The sequence below is a fragment of the Malus sylvestris genome, chromosome 13, assembly GCF_916048215.2.
Source record: "Malus sylvestris chromosome 13, drMalSylv7.2, whole genome shotgun sequence".
Lineage (NCBI taxonomy): Eukaryota > Viridiplantae > Streptophyta > Magnoliopsida > Rosales > Rosaceae > Malus > Malus sylvestris.
The window spans coordinates 33,700,713-33,720,279 of NC_062272.1; the positions used below are offsets into that span (position 1 = coordinate 33,700,713).

The 19,567-nt window shown below is 36.2% G+C and overlaps 1 protein-coding gene and 1 pseudogene across 1 annotated transcript; one reads left to right on the forward strand and one right to left on the reverse strand.

Moving 5' to 3' along the window:
- Positions 1-345: 345 nt before the first annotated feature.
- LOC126595442 (GDP-Man:Man(3)GlcNAc(2)-PP-Dol alpha-1,2-mannosyltransferase-like) lies at positions 346-11,352 on the forward strand (annotated as a pseudogene).
- Positions 11,353-15,183: 3,831 nt separating this feature from the next.
- On the reverse strand, positions 15,184-16,525 carry LOC126596991 (probable xyloglucan endotransglucosylase/hydrolase protein 23). Its single transcript, XM_050263725.1, has 3 exons — positions 16,107-16,525; positions 15,728-15,921; positions 15,184-15,627 (listed from the first exon to the last, which is right to left on the reverse strand). Exons 1-3 carry the CDS (start codon positions 16,386-16,388, stop codon positions 15,234-15,236), a joined length of 870 nt encoding a protein of 289 aa, XP_050119682.1. The 5' UTR covers positions 16,389-16,525; the 3' UTR covers positions 15,184-15,233.
- Positions 16,526-19,567: the final 3,042 nt, after the last annotated feature.

Consider the following 19,567-nt stretch of genomic DNA (forward strand, 5'->3'; position numbering starts at 1 on the left):
TGACTAGTAGGAATTGCTTATTGTACAACCACGGCCCCTCTCAAATCATTGTCCACTCCTGCTTCATATTAAAACAAAAAACAAACCTATCATCTTCCAGATCAACGATAACCACACTTGCTTTAGGCTTCCACAAACTTCTCATCTGTCATTTGAAGTTTTCCTTGTTGAAAGGTTTATGTGTTTTATGCCTTACCCACCGGAAATACTTGTGAAGATTTCAACATTGACGCCTCCTCCTTATCTACCACAATGGTTTGTTGTTCATCTTCTGTAATCGAAAATCTCCCAGAAAATTTAGACGCCATATCTTCCATGGAGACACTACTACAATATTAGCTCTAGATGGCGGATGATGGTGACGGATATTAGAAAATACTATCGGATAAATTATATCCGACACATCATTTAATTACTGGCGGATATTAGAAAAATCATGTCGGTTATATCCGACATCAATTCCTGTCGGATATTTGCTGGCGGATATCAAGAAAATACTGTCAGTTATCCCAATAGTATTTTTGAATTTTTTTTTTTAATATTTTTACATATTCTGGCGGTTTTTAAGTTAATGGTGGCGGTTATAACCGACAGAAATTGACTATTTTAATATTTTACTTTATGGCAGTTATTATTTTAGTATTTTAGTGGAAAAAAGCTTTGTTATTATTGTTGTTGTTGTAATATTTAACCCCAATTATTATTTATTTCATGAATAATAAAATTTGTTTCTTGAATTTTAGTTTAGTTTATAAAATGGTGGGAGTTCAAGTGCAAGACACCAAGTGACCCATTGAAGTTCTGAACAGTGAATGTCAACAACCAAGCCACTCGGGCACTTGTGTACATAGGTTTGGTTTAGTGGAAAACGAGCAAAGTTTAGAACTCAAACTTTGAGTTTGAGCTCTTAGAATGTATTTTTTGGCATCACCGGTTCTAATTTAACATACCATTTAACTCAGAAACCGAAAATACACAACTGCACTCGCATTATGTGGTACAAAGATTGTTTGAAAAGGGAGATTAGTTAGCCGTCCATAGATATATGAATTCACATTCATTTACCTCTATTTGGAGTTTGTTATTTTTTCCCTACAATTATCTTTTATCGTCCATGCGTGATAAATATGATGTAGTATTTTCATCTTTTAGTGTAGTTTGGACAGATGCACTCAATACTATGGTTTGTACCTTCATTTTTGAGTGTTTTTAGTCGAGATGGATTGAGAGGTTGACAATACATGATTGGAAAAAAATATTAAATAGTGTTATTGACACTTTAAAAAAGTTATTTGACACTCTTTTCAAGTGTGTTTTTTTTTTCTCTTGTATTTCTATATGGTTAGAGTGCACAATAATTATTTTGAATTGTCAATAACAACTCCCTAATGTTATTCCATTTTAATGTCTTAAATTTTACAGATCTATCATCGGAGAAAATCTTATAGGTTTCCAAATTCTCTTGTATCTAGATATCATTCTTTATCAAATGTTTATATATCATTCTTTATCAAATATTTATGATTTAAACTTGTTTGGTAACAATTTTGTTTTCTGCTTTCATTTTTCTTAAAATAGTGAAAACAATTACCAAATAAGTTTTTCAGTTTGCAAGTAGGTGAACTAATATGGTGTTGAATTTCCACCCATCCGTTATGAATTTGAAACTCCATTCCTTAAATTATTGTAATAGTTTCAAACACTTTCCCTTCCTTTAATAATAATTTTAAAAAAGTTCTTCAATTTTCAAAAAAATTGAAAGAAAACAAATGAAGGCTTCATTTTTTTCAAGAGACATGACTTTGAAGCTTCATTGGGCAGTAAGGGGAAAAAAGTTTTATCGATGTGACCTAGATTAATTATCTTTGACACCTTCCTATATAACTCAACTGGTGGCGAAGCCATAAATTTGGGGGGGGGGTGCGAAAACTCGTCAAGCACTTCCACAGTCTCGTCCATTTCTCCGCATTTGGAATACAATTCAATCAATGCATATGACACACCCCGTCCCGAAGGAGGGCATGCTGGCCGTCACGTGAGAGTGACGTAACCATTTGCACAGTACGGAAGCATTAATTATACAATTTATAATTTGATACACCCGAAGGTGAGTCCTAATTTTGTCCAATCTGTCAGAAGCCCGCTGAATTCCTCGTAGTCACCACACCTTTGTGATTCCTGAACCTGGAGGGGCGCAAAACCAAAATTGAGTGGGTCAGTAAAACAATTCTTTTCCAATTCCAAACATTTCTCAAAACGTTGTAACCCCTCTCCGTAAAACCTGTATACTTTCCCAGAAATGTAAAATATAAATATACATATATATTCTCAATACTTACTTTTCATTAACTCAACATTTTCATATCAGTTATGCCATGCCATGTCTAAATTGAACAGTTAAGTATGAATGCATCAACAATAATCATATCAGGTGCAAGAAAGAAATCAACCGGAGGCCCTCTAATAGCCCTGTACGGTTGAATCTAGAGCTCAAAATCTATCACTATCACTCTGCCGGAGTCACCTCTGTGACCTGTACGGCCTTCTGCACATAGGTTACGCTCTAGTGCTTCTCTCATTAATCATCTGTGCACATAATCTAAGGTCACCCACCAGTCGAAATCTCACTAACACTCTTCGACTGGCCCGTCGCACCCACTCCGCGTGGACTGTGCGACCAGCATCTACTTGGATCCAAGGCGAGTGTGCGATGCGGTGAATACTATAAGCACTAAACCAAGGTGCAGGATTTGAGCTCAATATACATCAACATCATCATAACAGTAATTAAATACTCACCTGATACTCACCTGTGTGTCCGCCGCACCATTCATTCATATGCATCATATATCTCAAATCATACTTTTCATATCATTTCATGCATGGCAATTCAATTTACATTTCCATATATATTTCATATACTTCTATGCATGATCTTTCAATTCACGTTTTCATATCATTCTATATACCTTTCATTTAAAACATAATTTCATTCTAATTCAATTTCTGGGAAAGCGTCAAGTATATATATATACGGAAAACAAAACTGCCCACTCACAGATTACATCGACGTCTCGTAGGTCCCTGAGCATCCTTTGGCCATGCCCGATGTCCGTATAATCCTCGCCTATACGAGAAGTAACCAAATTGACGTTATTTAACGCATAATCCCACTCTTAGCTAATAACTCCTCATATATTGCTCAAATTGGGTATATGAATATACCACCGTGACCTACACAACCTCAGAATCATCCCCATATTTTTAAAATAATTTTTGGAGTCCTCACGCGCCCCCACGCGCCTGACGTGGCACTGACCTACGCGCCCCCCACGCGCGGCCACGTGCCAAGCACACTGACGGTGTCAATTGACGCCGTCAGGAATATTCCGTTAAACCCCGGAATATTCCGTTAAAACCTAACCGTTCCGTTAACGGCGTCAGGAATATTCCGTTAGAACTAACCGAATATTCCTGCTTCTTCTCCGATGGACTCTCGCCGGACTCCGGTCACCGGAAAACTGGGAAAATTTTCTATTTAACTATTCTCACTCGTTTTTCGTCCATTTTTTTCGTACTTTATACCAAAATGAAGCCCTAAACACCTACTATCACGTTGGAATGGTTTTAGGGCCTAAAAACTACGAGATCAAACTTTTCAAAAATTCAAGAAATCGGCCAAACTTACAACTCGTGATCCCGACGTCCAATCCATGCCAACGAAGCACTCCGAGCTTCCTTGTGACTTCCTAAAGCTCACTGTGAGTTTGGTTTCACCTAAAACAAAGCCAATTCGAAGTTCATGAACAGTGCTCTTCACGGGAACTTTGAAACTAGGGTTTTTCCGAAGCAAAACTTACCTGAAATGGATACCATCGTGATCGTGGAGGTTCCAGGAGTTTGATGGTGGTCTTAACTCCGTCGTTGGTAGAAGTTTAGGGTTGTTTTGTGGTTGGTTTGTTCGAAGAAGAAGAGTGACAGAGAGAGTGAGAGAGTCGTGAGGGAAGAGAGAGAGACAGTATGCAGAAAATAGGGAGAGGATTGAGGGATGTGGGGATCCCTCGTGGTCCTTTTCCAATCCCCAACTCCAAACCACAAAATTTTAACCTAAAAATCTAAGTTCCATCCTTAATAAATTCCATTTTATTTTCAAAACTTAGGAACCTAGATAATTAACAACTTGAGCTTCACATACTTAGTATTTCTTAAGGGCAATTTCGTCCATTCACAGCCACGAATGTAATATTTTGGAACGGGCTGTGACAATCTCCCCTCCTTATAGAATTTCGTCCCCGAAATTCCAGCAACCAACTAAATCAACCATACTCCAACAATCGCTTCGGGTAAATCTCTCTCATTCGATTCTCTTTCTCCAACATAATTTTCTACTGAATGATTTCCTTCACAAAGCTTTTACCACTTACTCTGTCTTACTTTTCAGGACCTTCTTTTTCCAATCCAAAGTCGTCCTTGGCTCCTTATCAAGTCGAATCCAATTTAATTCTCAATAGTTGCACCAGAATCTCATGTGACGAATCTGCCACCTAGTGACAACGTATCGAACCCAAAATACATTATGTGCCTTAGCCAATTCTGAAGGCATCACAAACTTGTATGCAACTTCGTCGATTCCCTTAGTGATCAAAACGGACTGTTGTGTTTAAGTCTTATCTTATCTTCCTTTCTGAATCTTACTATTTCTGTTCATGGTGAAATTCCAAAAATATCAAACCATTTACCTTACACACTCGATTAGTGGTATATCCATCTGTTAATCTCTTTTGCCACTCCTGGTTACTTTCAGGTTCACTTAATCACCTGAATACTTTTAGGAGACTCCTCCATAGTTTCTGGGTATACTAAACTTCTTTCGTGATCGAATCTTTCTCTAACCAGCAACATTCCATCCACAAGTCAACAAAAACCGACTCACATGACACATTTCATGGTCCTTATGGCGTTACTTCGGAAACTGCGCACCCAACATACTTAAGAAACTCAGCAGTTCCGTAATCCAATTCTCTTTCCATAAAACAAATAAGTACCGTTGCTCTGTCTGGGAAAAAGTTATTACTCAGCACTGGAGTAATTGTACTAACTTGGTACATTGACCAACTAACACTTCAAATTCGACCATAACCATTATGTGTACAAGGAAGCTTGTACACATAATCCAAAGTAATCTTTTTCCATTTCCGCTGCGAAACAGAAAATAGCTGTCTCAATCCAAAGGTTTATCTCTTTCTGCCTCAATCTGCTGATCAAATAAAACTGTCGAGTGGTATGATAAATCTTATTACTTTTGGAATATTGCAGAAGCTGAACAGTGTACTTTGTCCAAAATTGCTTGCTTTAAATCCTTAGCATTAGGCACATACTTTTTGTTTTCTTGTATCCACATACCATTTGATTCACGAATCATGTACTCATTCTTTTTCCCTTCTTTCTCTGCCTTGGTTAATTCTTAAATTTCTTCGTTAACCATTTGAGTCTCGAGTACGACCTTACCAAACAGGCCTAACTTGAAAATTAACAAGTATAACTTCTTCTCGATCTTCCATTCTTAATTTTTCTTCCGTTGGTTTTCAATCCACAAGATGATACTCTTGGCAACGTGCCAGACATTAATCTTACTGCAATCTTTTCACCAAGTGTATCAGCTAGAACAATTTTACGATCACCCTGGTCGTACAATCATATACATTAAACAATTAAATTTACCTTCGCTACCTTAGATCAAAATCCTTCCGAGTAATGGATATTGAAGACTTTTTGGATTCGTAAAAATCTTGCATTCTTACCAAATATAATGCCTTCATAACTTCACAGCAAGGATGGTAATCGTGATTTCCAAATCACCAGTAGGGTAATTCATCTCATGAGGTTCCATTTATCGTGAAACGTATGCAATCACCCTAACATTTGCATCAACATGCCTCCAATACCATTCAAGAAACATCACTAAAAATTTATGATTACCACTATTCTCTGGGAATACCAAAATACGTGCATGAGTGAGGAAATACTTCAGTTGTTGAATCCTTTGCTCACAATTTCCTTCCCACTCAATTTTGGTTTTGCGCCCCTCCAGGTTCAGGAATCACAAAGGTGTGGTGACTACGAGGAATTCAGCGGGCTTCTGACAGATTGGACAAAATTAGGACTCACCTTCGGGTGTATCAAATTATAAATTGTATAATTAATGCTTCCATACTGTGCAAATGGTTACGTCACTCTCACGTGACGGCCAGCATGCCCTCCTTCGGGACGGGGTGTGTCAGCATAACTAACAAACATATTCAATCCAACCTTGTCATGTTTCTTCACAAACCCATGTATTTTTTTTTCTCATATGTGAGTGCCTTAACCTCTCACATGCCTTCTGAGTGATAGGAATGGTGAAATTATCGAGTTTATCATTGCCTCTTAACTCAAATATCATGTTATGGAAGAGATACAAGGTGTCTTCCCATGGATTCTCTTTACAATAACTCATGAGCATGGCATTCAAGAGAGAGACAGTTAAGCGGGGGTGTTTCATTAAACACCTTGTAGCATGAATGAGTGACTCATATAAATATAAGTATGCCTATGGGTCTCTATTCCCTCACTCAACTTTGCATTAAAATGTGCATTGAAAAAAGTTTAGTAGAATGTGTATCGCGTCAAAACGGTAGATTAAATAAACACTTAAGAGTTAATGTTATACTTCCATTAAGTATAAAATAAGATATCCACTAGTGTAAATATTTTAAATTGAAAATCAAATTCATTCATTGCATTCTTATAGGGTCGAGGACTGTAGCTGTAAAAAATCATTAAAATTGGAGCTAAAATAACCATTAAATTGTGATTTTTCGTTTATAACCGTCGAAAACTTTTGTTCCGTTACGTAATCTGTGAATGTTTGTTTTGTACGATTTTTACGTATGCAATCTCGGAGTGTGTACAAATAAGTTTGACGGTTCGATCGTTGAAAACACTTCGTAGAATGCGTATTGCATCAAAACGGTAGATTAAACAAACACTTAGAGTTAATGTTATACTTCCATTAAGTATAAAATAAGATTTATCCACTAGTGTAAATATTTTAAATTGAAGATCGAATTCGTTCAATGCATTCTTATAGGATCAAGGAGTGTAGCTGTAAAAAAATCATCAAAATCAGAGCTAAAGTAACCGTTAAATTGTGATTTTTCGTTTATAACCGTTGAAAACTTTTGTTTTGTTACCTAATCTCTTAATGTTTATTTTTTGTGATTTTTTACGTATGTGATCTCAGAGTGTGTACAAACAAGTTTGACAGTTGGATCATTGAAAAACGCTTCGTAGAATGCGTATCGCATCAAAACGGTAGATTAAACAAACGCTTAGAGTTAATGTTATACTTCCATTAAGTATAAGTGTAAATATTTTAAATTGAATATCAAATTTATTCATTAGACAATGTTTATTTATGTTTTTCAAGTATTGATTAGACAATATTTAGTTTGTGTGATGACATTTTTATTATACAATTCTTTTTTTGTTTCTTTATCGCATATTTTACATGGATTATTCTCTATTAAACCAAAAGTGTAAAAATTATCTATATAGATAATAATTTAAATAATTAATTTATTTATTAATTTTTAAAAACATATTCTATTTAAATACATATTATTTATTTATTTATTTATTTTAAAAATTATTCTCTATTAATTCTTTTTTTGTTTCTTTATCGCATATTTTACATGTAAAAAGATATTATTTAAATACATATTCTATTTAAATACAAATTCTATTATTCTCTATTTATTCTCTATTAAATAAAATAAATAATTTAAATAGAATATGTATTTAAATAATATGTATAAAAAGAATTAATAGAGAATAATCCATGTAATAAAATATGCGATAAAGAAACAAATAAATTATTTATTTAATTTTAAAAAAAATATTCTATTTAAATACATATTATTTATTTATTAAACCAAACAATTATTATTTTATTTTTTAAAATCGTAACAAAATTTTGGGCGGAATTTAAAATTTTTAGATGGAATTTTTCAGCCATTTTTTTTTCTGTCGGTTATAACCGACAGTAATGAAATTTTTCTGTCGGTTTTTATTTCAAAAAAATATTTCTATCGGTTTTAACCGACAGTAATTAAAATAACCTAAATTTTTAAAACCCCTCCATCTTTCCCTCTATTCTCCTGTCCTCATTTCCTTCTCCTTCTCCTCTATTCTTTTCTACTATGTTCGAACACTTGCAACCAATTCCAACCAACAATTCCACACACACTGCAGACAGAGTCACTCTCTCTCGTTGGTGTCTATCTCGCACTCACAGCACAGTAGTACTTGAGTCTAGCTACCAAGCTTAGCTAGCTAACTAATAGGAATTTTCCTACTCATGTGAATGGGCTAAAAACTCCTATTATACTTGCAGGAATCACAAGGTTGTTGTAGTATAAACGAATCTCGCAAGGTTGATTTCCACAGGGATTATTAAATAAATCAACGCAAACCAAATTTTAATTAATTATTGTAAAGTAGAAATTGAGATGATTGATTTTATAACTTACTTAAATTAAAAATGAATTTAACTATTAAAGATAAGACAATTTGCAATATTAAAACTAGAAGGAAAAGAAAACAGTTTTGGGATAAATCAAATTAAGAAAGCACTAGGGTTCCACCATTACCTAGAAATCCTATGAACTTTTACTAATTACTTATGATCTACACATGCCACTTTGAAGGTTAGGTTTTCCTAATTTATATTCTACTTGGAACCTCCAACATAGAACGTATATCTAACATGCAACCTGTCCGGATGTTTGGATCAAATCTGAACATGAAAGACTCATTATGCTTTATGAAAACCTTTTGAAAAACCAAACAACCCTTAAGACGTGATGTTCATCCTAAGTGAAATTACAATTATTAATCACAAGAAGCCAGCGTCAATTTCAGGGAACCTTCCGACCAAAATTGCATCAAATTACTTTTCTAAATATCCTAAAGGTGATCAGGCATTAAGACAATTAGATAGTTTTTATCCTGGTGATTAACAATTCAAAGTATGCATGCAATCAATCATAAGAAATTAAGTATAAATCACATATTCATGCTAAGGCTCAAGGCTTCGCCCTAGCAACAAGGAATTAGTTATGCATATTCATAATTGAAATCATAGAAAATATTATTAAGAAAATGATTGAAAACACCTTAAAGTAGAAAATCTCCAAGAACCCTAGCGATTCTCTCTGTCTCCAAAATTGCATAAAATAAAGCGTAGTGAAAAACTGTAGACGACCAAGCCATTATATCTGCTAAGCCCCCACACAAACCCTAAAAACAGGTCCTTTATTCCCCCTAGGAAACTAAAAAAAAAAAATTAAATAAAATAGGAAACATAACCCTAAATTAAATGGTAAAATTCGCCTAAAATCTGAACAGCCACGTTTTAGACCCATAAGCTATTCCAAAACTGGTCCAATATAGCTAGATTTAATGGTTGGAATATTCTGAACACTTCTCCATAAGGCCACGAACCCATCCGAGGTCATCTTGGGCTCCAAAAACGTCATTTTCCAGCACTGCGCATCACTCCTTTATTTTATAACCAGAAAATAACCGCTTGATGGAAAAATCCCAGATTTTGATACAGTCAAACTAAGTGACTCATGAACGTCCTCCAACTAGAGTTACTCCAAAATTCGTCCATTTGGTCCTGTTTTGCTCCAGAGGAAGTCGAAAGTCCTATATTGAAAATACAATTCAAAGCATCAAAATTCTTCCAAAATACTAACCAAAATATACTAAGATTAGGGTAAAATATATAATATAAAATCTACTCATCACTAACAGAAAGTTATTAGTCATCTCGTTAAAGTGAATAGGGATTGTAGGCTCTTGTGCTGATCTTGTTATGGTTAATTCGTCCTAGACTCAGTCCCATATCGAAAAGCTCTGGAACATTCCCACACGGACTAAGCGGGTCTACCCTCCTTATGACACTTCTGGACTTCAGGTTTGTTCTCAGTAATATCTTAACATATTACTTTGAAACGTGGTTTTCAACGATTTGACTAGTCTTTGAGTGAGATGAGCTGCAAATGTGCAATTGTCTTTCTGTGTGGTTGTTAACAAGTTGATGTCTGTGTAGGTGCTTCCGTTGGAAAGGCTTGCTGAACCGGCAAAATTTCTATCTGTTGCTCAGTTTCGGCCAGAGAATGTGGGAATATAAACCTTATGAGCACAAGGTACTAAGATTTTTGCGGCTCGTTTATGGGGCCTTATTATTTGTGGATATTGCAAGTCCTTTCTAATTTGGTTGTTCCTTTCTCAAGCACATGGTCTCCAACTTGAGGCCCTTGCAGTTGCCATAGGAAAATTAGATGCACACTTGCCCAGACCTAAGCTTCAGTTTGTGGGTAGCTGTCGGAATAAGGCAGATGAGGAAAGATTGCAACATTTGAAAGATAAAGCAGTTGAACTGAAGGTTGACGGGGACGTAGAATTTCATAAAAATGTATTATACAGGTCTGTGCCAAGGATTTCATGTTCTGCATCCTTTAATGTAAATGTCTAGATAACTTGTTCTTCTTGCTCTTGCTCTCTCTCTGTTAAACGTAAACCATGCATAATCTGTTCACAAGTTTCTTATCTTTGGTTGGCTTGCATTGTTAATTGCTTCCCATCTGAGGATTGATTCGTACAAGTAGTGATCCTAATATATACAGCATGAATGACTCAGATAATTAGCATTTTTTTTGTGCGTCTGCCTAGGTGAATTCGAATAAGCTACATAGTATGTAGCTGAATTAGACAAATACAAACTGTGTGGTGTGAACATCTTCTCAAAACCATTTTAGCTGCTGTTTTCGTAAACATATTTTTCCTCAATGTCAACTATTATCAGCTCTCTTTTGTTCTTGTAATAATGCACCCTGTTTGGATTTGTTTTTGCTTTCTTTGCCTTGGTTATTTGTCACATCTACAAGGACTTGGTGCAACTTCTGGGAGGGGCCATCGCAGGAATCCATTCAATGATGGATGAACACTTTGGAATAAGTGTTGTGGAGTATATGGCTGCAGGAGCCATCCCAATTGGTGAGCATCTCAAAAGTTATCCGTCATTTTACCAAAAAACTTTCTATCTTACCATATTCACTTTTTTTCCTGCTCTGATATTCCTCATGATATTCCTCATGTTGAACCAGGGTTAGATGAAGTGATGGAGGGAGGCAGACAATGGTGACATACGATGGCGATGGGCGGCGGTGAGATCGAGCTCCGGTAAGGTTGGATGGTGAATGCGGATATGGAAAATGCAAAAAGTGATTTATATATATATTTTTTTTATTTTTAATATCATTCATGTCGATTTTATCCGACAAAAAATGTTTTTATTTATTCATTATTAATTTCTTCCTGTCAGTTAAAACCGACAGGAAATTGTTTTATTTATTCATTATTAATTCATTTCTATCGAATGGTTTAAGCATTTTGTGTCGGTTTTATCCGACAGAAATACTTTCTGTCGATTATATCTGACACAATTTCTGTCGGTTTTAGAGTATTTTCTGTTGGAAAATTAATTTCTTGACGCAGCCAATTCTGTCGCTTATTAAATCCGCCATTGCATCCATTTTCTATCGGATTTTGCTTAAAATTCGACAATAATATATGTTTTTTGTCGGTTTTCAAAACGCCACTAATAACTGGTTTCCTAGTAGTGAGATGGCCCCTTTGCTACCTACGTCCAACTCCACTGCCAGCCCTATAAAGCCTTTCCTGCAATTTGTTGTATTAGCCTCCAAACCATAAAGCTATATGAATCTGCTTAGAGCCTACCTTGCCGCCTCCGAACAATCTTGGGCGGCTTGAGTTCAATCTTCAGATAAGGTGATCAGTTGTTTATACTGAACATTTAGCCAAGAATAGTTGATATGGGAGATATGATCAAGGACATCAATCAGGATTCTGGTTTAGGGAAGATTCTTAATAGCATCAAGAATGACCTATATTTGAGCCACAATTATAGGGATTGGCGTTCTATGTGATCATGCTGGATCTTTCCATGTTGAACTTTGTTGGGCTCAATCTTTCGACAAGTCCTTCTGGACATAGTGAGAGTATCTACACTTGACTAAGCTTGGTATGCCTACCAACTCTATTTAGTGGGTTGAGCCAACTCCTTTTTTTTTTTTTTACTATAACACGTGAGGCCTGAAGAGTACGTTGGCCAACAAGAGTGTCACTTTTGTTGGGTGTGATTTCCAGTGAGACATCCCCCTTTGCATTTAGTGCTTAGCCGATGTGGAGCTAAGTGACGTAGAAAAGACGAAGGGTCTCGAAGAGACAAGGGGTAGTAACCCATGAATCACTCAACCAAAGGAAAAAGATTCACTCGACGTCGCTAATTGTGGATTTGCTCAACACGATCAAGTTTAAATCTTGCTTTAAGAGGAAAAACTCACTCTCTTCTTAGATTGATTTTAATTCACTATTTGACTACTGAACCTTACATATTGAGCCCTTTAAATAGGAGGTTATCCTACATAGGTAGAATAGACAACTACTAACATATTCTAGTTACAATGCAACATAATTAAAATAGATCAAAGCATGGCTTTAATAGATGAGAAGCCACCAGCATCCATATTTAATATAGGAACCATACTTATTGTAGTGCCTACATCATACTCCGCTTCTCGAAAAAACTCGTCCTTGAGTTTCATTTCGTTTTCCTCGATCTTTTGGATGACCTTGCAAATTCTTCCACAGCAACCACACTTGCAAAATGAAGTTCAAGGCGGTCAAAGTGTTCCAAGGCAAAAAAGAGGCAATTTCACTTCCCTAATTCTTCCAAACGTTGTAGGCCCTAGTTCCTTTTTCTTGATTGAAATTGACAACATAAATCTAAAATGTTTCTTGTGTTGAGTAAGGTTGGAAGGATATTAGGGAATCAAAATTATCTTCACTGATTCTTTTCTTCAAAAGTTTCCTCTCTAGATTGTGAGTAATGAAATCTTCACAAACGCAATAATTATTCTCATGCAAAGTTTTTACCTTTATGAAGTTGTACATAAAACATTTCCACCATTGTACTTACATCATGTGGATAACCCCAATCCACAAAGCCTTATCTCCTAGTAACGGATTAACTTTTTGATGAGCCACATCAACAGTATAGTCGTCTTCATTATCATACTTATGCATTGAGGGGCAGGGGGGTCAATTGACCCTCTAAACTTCGGTGAATGTCCATAGATAACTTGAGTGTTGACCCCCAAACTTCGGTGAATGTTCCTGGATAACTTGGATGGTGCCCCTTTGAAGATTGTAGTTGGCTTCATACATGCCCTCCAACTGTAAGAGTGGCTCTTCTTATTATTTTTCTTTAATAAATATTACTTTGTCAAAAGTAAATAGTTTTGGACCCTTAGTTTAAGGAAAAAAAATGAACAACAAGTGCCAAAAAAATAAATGCATGGATGATGGATTGTTACTCGAGGGAGATCACGGCATGGAGCTCAAAGAATGACAAACTTCCATCATTATCATGTGGAGCTCTTTATTGTTATTGTTGATAAACAACTTGTGGAATTAAATAGTCGTTTTAATGAGGTAAATACAGAGTTGCTTCTTTGTGTTGGCAAGTTTGAGCCTGGATGATTCATTCTCGGCTTTTGATGAACAAAAGCTAATATGTTTTGTGCAATTTTATCCCAATGAATTTACTACTTGTCAACTCTTGGCACTTGAAGATCAACTTGGGCATTATATTCTTGAAATGCGTTTGAGTAGTAAATTTTCTCAATTGAAAGGAATTGGTAGCCTTGCAAAAAAATGGTGGACATTGGGAGGAATAGAGTATATAATCATGTGTATTTTGCTAATTACATTGACTTTGGTTCTACCCATTGCTACTGCTTCAGTGGAGAGAGTTTTTTCTGTTATGAATATTGTGAAGACTCCATTGCGTAACCGAATGAGAGATCAATGGTTGAGTGATAATATGGTGGTTTATTTGTTTTATAAGTTATGAATGATGGAACTATAGTTTAATTTTTAAGGTTATTATATGTCTAAGAAATGTTTGTAAACTTTTATATGTGACCCCCCGAAATATTTTTTCTGGATCCACCATTGGACACAACTACTTTCTTCAACGATGTGATCTTGAAACGGATTGATAATCATAGCCATGATCTTCAATCACAGCGGAAAACCTGCTCCGGTGTCACTTGATGCAGTAGAGAACCAAAGGACCTAGGGAAATAGAAAGGACAGGGGATAGATATACCTAGGAATCACTAACCAGGGGCAACAGATTTGATCAACATCGCCAATCGTGGATTCACTCAACACGACCAAGCCTAACACGTGATTTAAGGAAGGAGAAAAACCACTCTCTTCTTAGATTAACTTTAATTCACTAATTGGGTACTTAAGCTTACATATGGAGCCCTTTAAGTAGGAGGTTACCTTACATTGGTAGGATAGACATTTATTAACATATTGTAGTTATAATGCAACCTAATTAAAATAGATCAAAACATGACTTTGATAAATAAAAAACCATCAACATCCATATTTTATACAGGGACCATACTTATTGCAGTGCCTACATCACTAAGTGCTTGCGGAAACCCTAGAAACAGTTATGTCCTGGTCTGCTCTAATACAAATGGAGTTCCCTCTGTAGCCAGTGAAATTTGATTGCCATTAATATTTGGAATTTTCCGTTAATATTTGAATTTGTTTTACGGTAGAAAGTTGCATCCCTATGCCTAACGATATATAATCTAAGAGGAAATTGTAACCATATTATTACACGTGATAATTAATGCCCGGCTAGTATTATATTCCGTTCCGTTTATTTTAATCGGAGTTTAAATTTTTTAAATTTTTTGAAAAGATTTATGAAGAAAGGGTGACCTCAACCTAACAAGGTTCTCAAATTTGTGAGGGTTAGGGGAACATCTATCTATACGATTCTACTCTTATTTTGCAAAGAGACTATTTTCAAGACTCGAACCGGTAACTTTTATGTTAGAAGTAACATTTTCGTTGCGCTAAAATGGGCACCACAAGGTGTTTTAAAACAACAGAAGGGGACTGTATATATTGAAATGTAAAATTACGAAAGAACTAATATTGATTATAGTTATGATACGTAGAGAAAACAATAGAGGAAATTAAATCAAAATAATTGCTACATGAAAACACATCAGTTAAGATTTGCATTCAACAGGGAAACCCTGGGGAAATCGCTTTCCGTCAGTGCAGTAATTATAGATCATGTAGTTGTTTTGGACCCAGCTAAGCCTCTTCTTCCTAATTGAATCGAGCTCTTCTGATAGCCATGCATTACTTTGTGATGGTGAAGATTTGCATGAAGATTCTCCATTTGATGACCAAACACAAGCGTTATCGGCAGTGAAATTCCTGTATGAAGCAGTGAAAGGAGCACTACTCCAATCTGTTTTGATAAGTCCACCCCTTGTGGCCCAATCATCCGCATTCCAGAGGCTAGAGTGTATCCTCATTGGTTGGTGCTTTGGAAAAGGAACATCAATTGATTCCAAGTTCTTGAACTCTCTAATTGGAGTACCATCCACAGAGAAACTGTAACAGAAAAAGGAAAGAAAAAATTGTTAGAGAATTAATTAAAGCAAGAATTTTTGGAAGGATAAATATTGAAAATTTGGACAAGTGAGTTATTTACATTATGCAATGTGGATTCCAGAGGATGGAATAGGTGTGAAAGTCAGCCGTTGGGTCAAACCAGAGGTAGAATTGTTGCTCTCTGTTGCCTTTGCCTTGGCTAAAGACATTGGTGTGAAGAATGTAAGGGTCTCCAGTCAAGTTACCCAAGAACTCAAAATCTATCTCATCCCATGCTGATCCTTTTGATGATAACTGCAAGTATTAACAACATTACTGTTAAATTGTTAATGAATCGATCAGAAAGGAATTCGAACCCCTGTGCAAACAAGAGGGGGACACACTGTCATGGGCTCCTAGCGAACAAGCCTAAGAATCTGTTATCAAATACTACAAAACTTGAAGAGTGAAATGAGTTTTGAAAATGGATGAAAACATACATAGTAGGCTGTGACAGTGCCAGCAGAGTTTCCAGGGACAAGCTTGATCTGCATGTCAATCTTGCCGAACAAATACTCATTTTTGGATTCGAATGCAGAGCCAGAGACTATGTCAAGTGAAAGAGTGAGAAGTTCGCCATTGTTGAGTATCTTAGCTCGACCGTCTCCCCATGTAATCTCAAATTCCTGGTTAAAGTTACCAGCAGAGGCAAATATTAAAGAGCTTATAGCAAGAGGAGTCAGCAGCGTTAATAATGAAATAAGTGATTTGAAGGAAGCCATGGGTTTTGTTTGGAAATGGGAGTAGAAAGGAGACAGCTATAAGGTGGTGAGTTTGATGTAGGTAGCAATGCATGGCTTAGGGTTTATGTAGTAATGGATGGAGCAGATGTGGTTTGGCTGAGGGGAAAGAGAATAGGATTGTTCAATTTGCTAGCTGTGCCCAGTTAGATCCTGAGCTCATCACTTATGCAATATGCAAGGGGAAATGGAGCCAAAACCCAATAAACCGGATCGCGGGTTTTGAACAGATTTTATGTGAGGAAAGTGTTTGATGGGGGTGTTGGGATTGGGTACCTTCGGACTTTACCAACATTTTTTGCATTTATCTGCCACCGACAATAGTGTCCTACCAAAGTCCACATGTGTGCATCCCAGCCAGGAGAAAACATGCGTACGCCACATTTTTTACCACATACTACAGAAAAGTGTTTTCCCGGCGAATTGAACAAAATACAATTCATCGTGCAAAAATTTGAGCGACGAACATTTCGCTGTCCCTCTGCACTCGAGCAAAGTTCTAGACACAAATGTTTGCACGACGAACAATAAAGCTTCATCGTGCATGAATGTTTACACAATGAAATTTAGATCAGAAACACGACAAAAAACTTTGTCTCAAGAAACTTATCGCAAAAAAAGACGCTAAAATTGAGGTGATGAAGCACCTTGTCACAACATACTTAAGGTGACAAATGCCTTCATGGTGCTAAAGTTTAGGCGGCGAACCAACTTCATCTCAAAAAACGTTGAGCAACTAGAAACATCGTCGGGTAAACCAAGGCACAACGAAATCTTTACTCGCATATTTAGTTTTTGATTATTTTTTTTTAGTTAAAATTTCGTCACTAGTACTTTCAAGCTACGAAATATGTACTAGCCCTAAGTTTTGGGCGACTGAAAGATTTTCATCACGCAAAATTTTTCTCTTGTAAGAAGCTGGCCATTGTCGAGTATTTTACCACGGCCATGTCCCCACGTGATGACGAAGTCATCGTCGAAATTTCCAGCAGAGGTACCCAGAATTGTAGTAACCAATAAGAACATGGACAACATTAGAAAGGAAGCCATTGGCTAACTCTGGTTGTACTGCTATTTCTACACTTTGATTAGATATTAGTTTTGGTAAGAACAGAAATGATTTAAATAATATGGGTAAGAGAGCTAGTAATGTAAGTATACAGTGTGGGGTAATACTTGATGGGTTGGTGAACTTCGAGATGTGGGTTTGGCCATTTAAAAGAGGATATAACGTATGAAAGAGAGAGAGAGAGAGAGAGAGAGAGAGAGAGAGAGAGAGAGAGTTTAACGAAGGGATGAGATAAAAATCCTAGAGTGCCAAGTTGGGGATGTTTGGAGGAACAGGTGGACACAGGTGGCAACGAATGAGAAATACTAGTTGCTTGTTTCCATGTGTGAAATGGTACATGTAACGCAAGTGCACAACTAAGCCATGCAAACCTTCACTAGATAACACTTAGCTAGATTAGCTTAGTTTTTTTTTTAGCTAGGCCAGATCTTATTTTGGCAAACTGCCCAGCTGGCTACCCAGCCTACTGGATTTGGTCAAACTACTAACTACTAATCACCACACTTAGCTAGCTTAGCTTAGTTTAGCTGGTCCTTCCTCCCCCTAATACAAACCTAAATAATATTAGTAGATGCATGTAAAAGCTTGTTATACTACTGGAAGTTTAGTTCATATTCAAAGGAGATGTCAAAAGTGCCACATAAACATATATATATATATATAATAGTAACAAATGACGTGCTATTTACTCCAACCAAGATGTTCAAAGCTGGCATGGACAAAGAAATGCCAAATTTGAAACTACCTTCAAATATGGTTTTTGCTATTTCCAAAGGCATTCTACTTGCCTTACCTTAAATGCTAACATATTTAAGTATTATTTTATTATTTTTAAACAACCAACAACCCAACTTTTATTATTATTTTTTATAAAAAAACATAAATGAAGCAATAAATTTTGGCATATCGGGGGGAAGAAAAATATTGACAATATGACATACCTCGACCCAGAATGTCCACTGGACTCCGAATCGAGCTATACTGGCTAACACTAGAATGTGACGAAAGGCATAAAGTGTAGTGATGTGGAAAATGTGAGTAAATTTAAACCTAAAAGTGCCTAAATGTAAGAGTGCGCTTGTGAGCGGGAATGAACTCATTTCACACGTGATGTCAGAGCATAAGTAAAGTACAGTAAAGGTAGGTTAAGAATTATACCATCGAAGGTAATCACCAATACCAAGATTTGCCAAGAATCTTCGTCCATACGAAAGCTCAGCTAATAAAACCTGGAGGGGCGAAAAACAAATGTGAGTGGGCCTAAAAATAAACCTTTGTAAAACCTTTTCAAAAACATAATAACCCATCGCTGTAAAACAAATATAGTTTCCACATATAACATACTACATATAGTATGAAAATACTTACCATAGCCAGCAATATCTCAATAATGCAATATTTCACAATAATGCGTAAATAAGCATATAACTTCCATTAAAAATAATGTCTCACATAAATAAACATTATCATATCAGGTGCTCATCGATATATGTTGACACAGGAGTTCATGCAGCGATATTCTGACATGAACAGGACTGGGTGTAATAATGATTTACGCTCTAATACTACTTTACGTGAAGACTGGTGTTATGCGCATCACATACGAATCCTAATTACCAATAGCAATCTAGGACTGGACTAGCACCTACAATGGATCCAAAGTGAGCGTACGGTGCTATGTGAATATAAACGTGAAAGACTGGCCCTGACCCCAAGCGAGTATTAACACTAGTGCAGCAACGATGAGCAGATAACATAAATATCATCATGCAACAATATATCGATAATTCTAGTCAACATAACACTATTCATGGCCGCAAATATAATTAAGGCATCCCATAACTGTATGCATATCTGTGCATCCCATAGGACGTAGCATAATTTCATAATATCTATCAATGCGCTAACTCTTATAAACGTTAAGCTAATCTAGGCATACCGTAGAAAATTCTTTATAAAATATATAAATGGAAACTAACAAATATATATATACTATATAAAAGAAAGGACCTACTCACAGATACTTGCGAAGTTGTAGTCGTTTGAATGAGTGAAGCTGGAGTCTCCGATAGTAATCGCACCTAAGCATAAT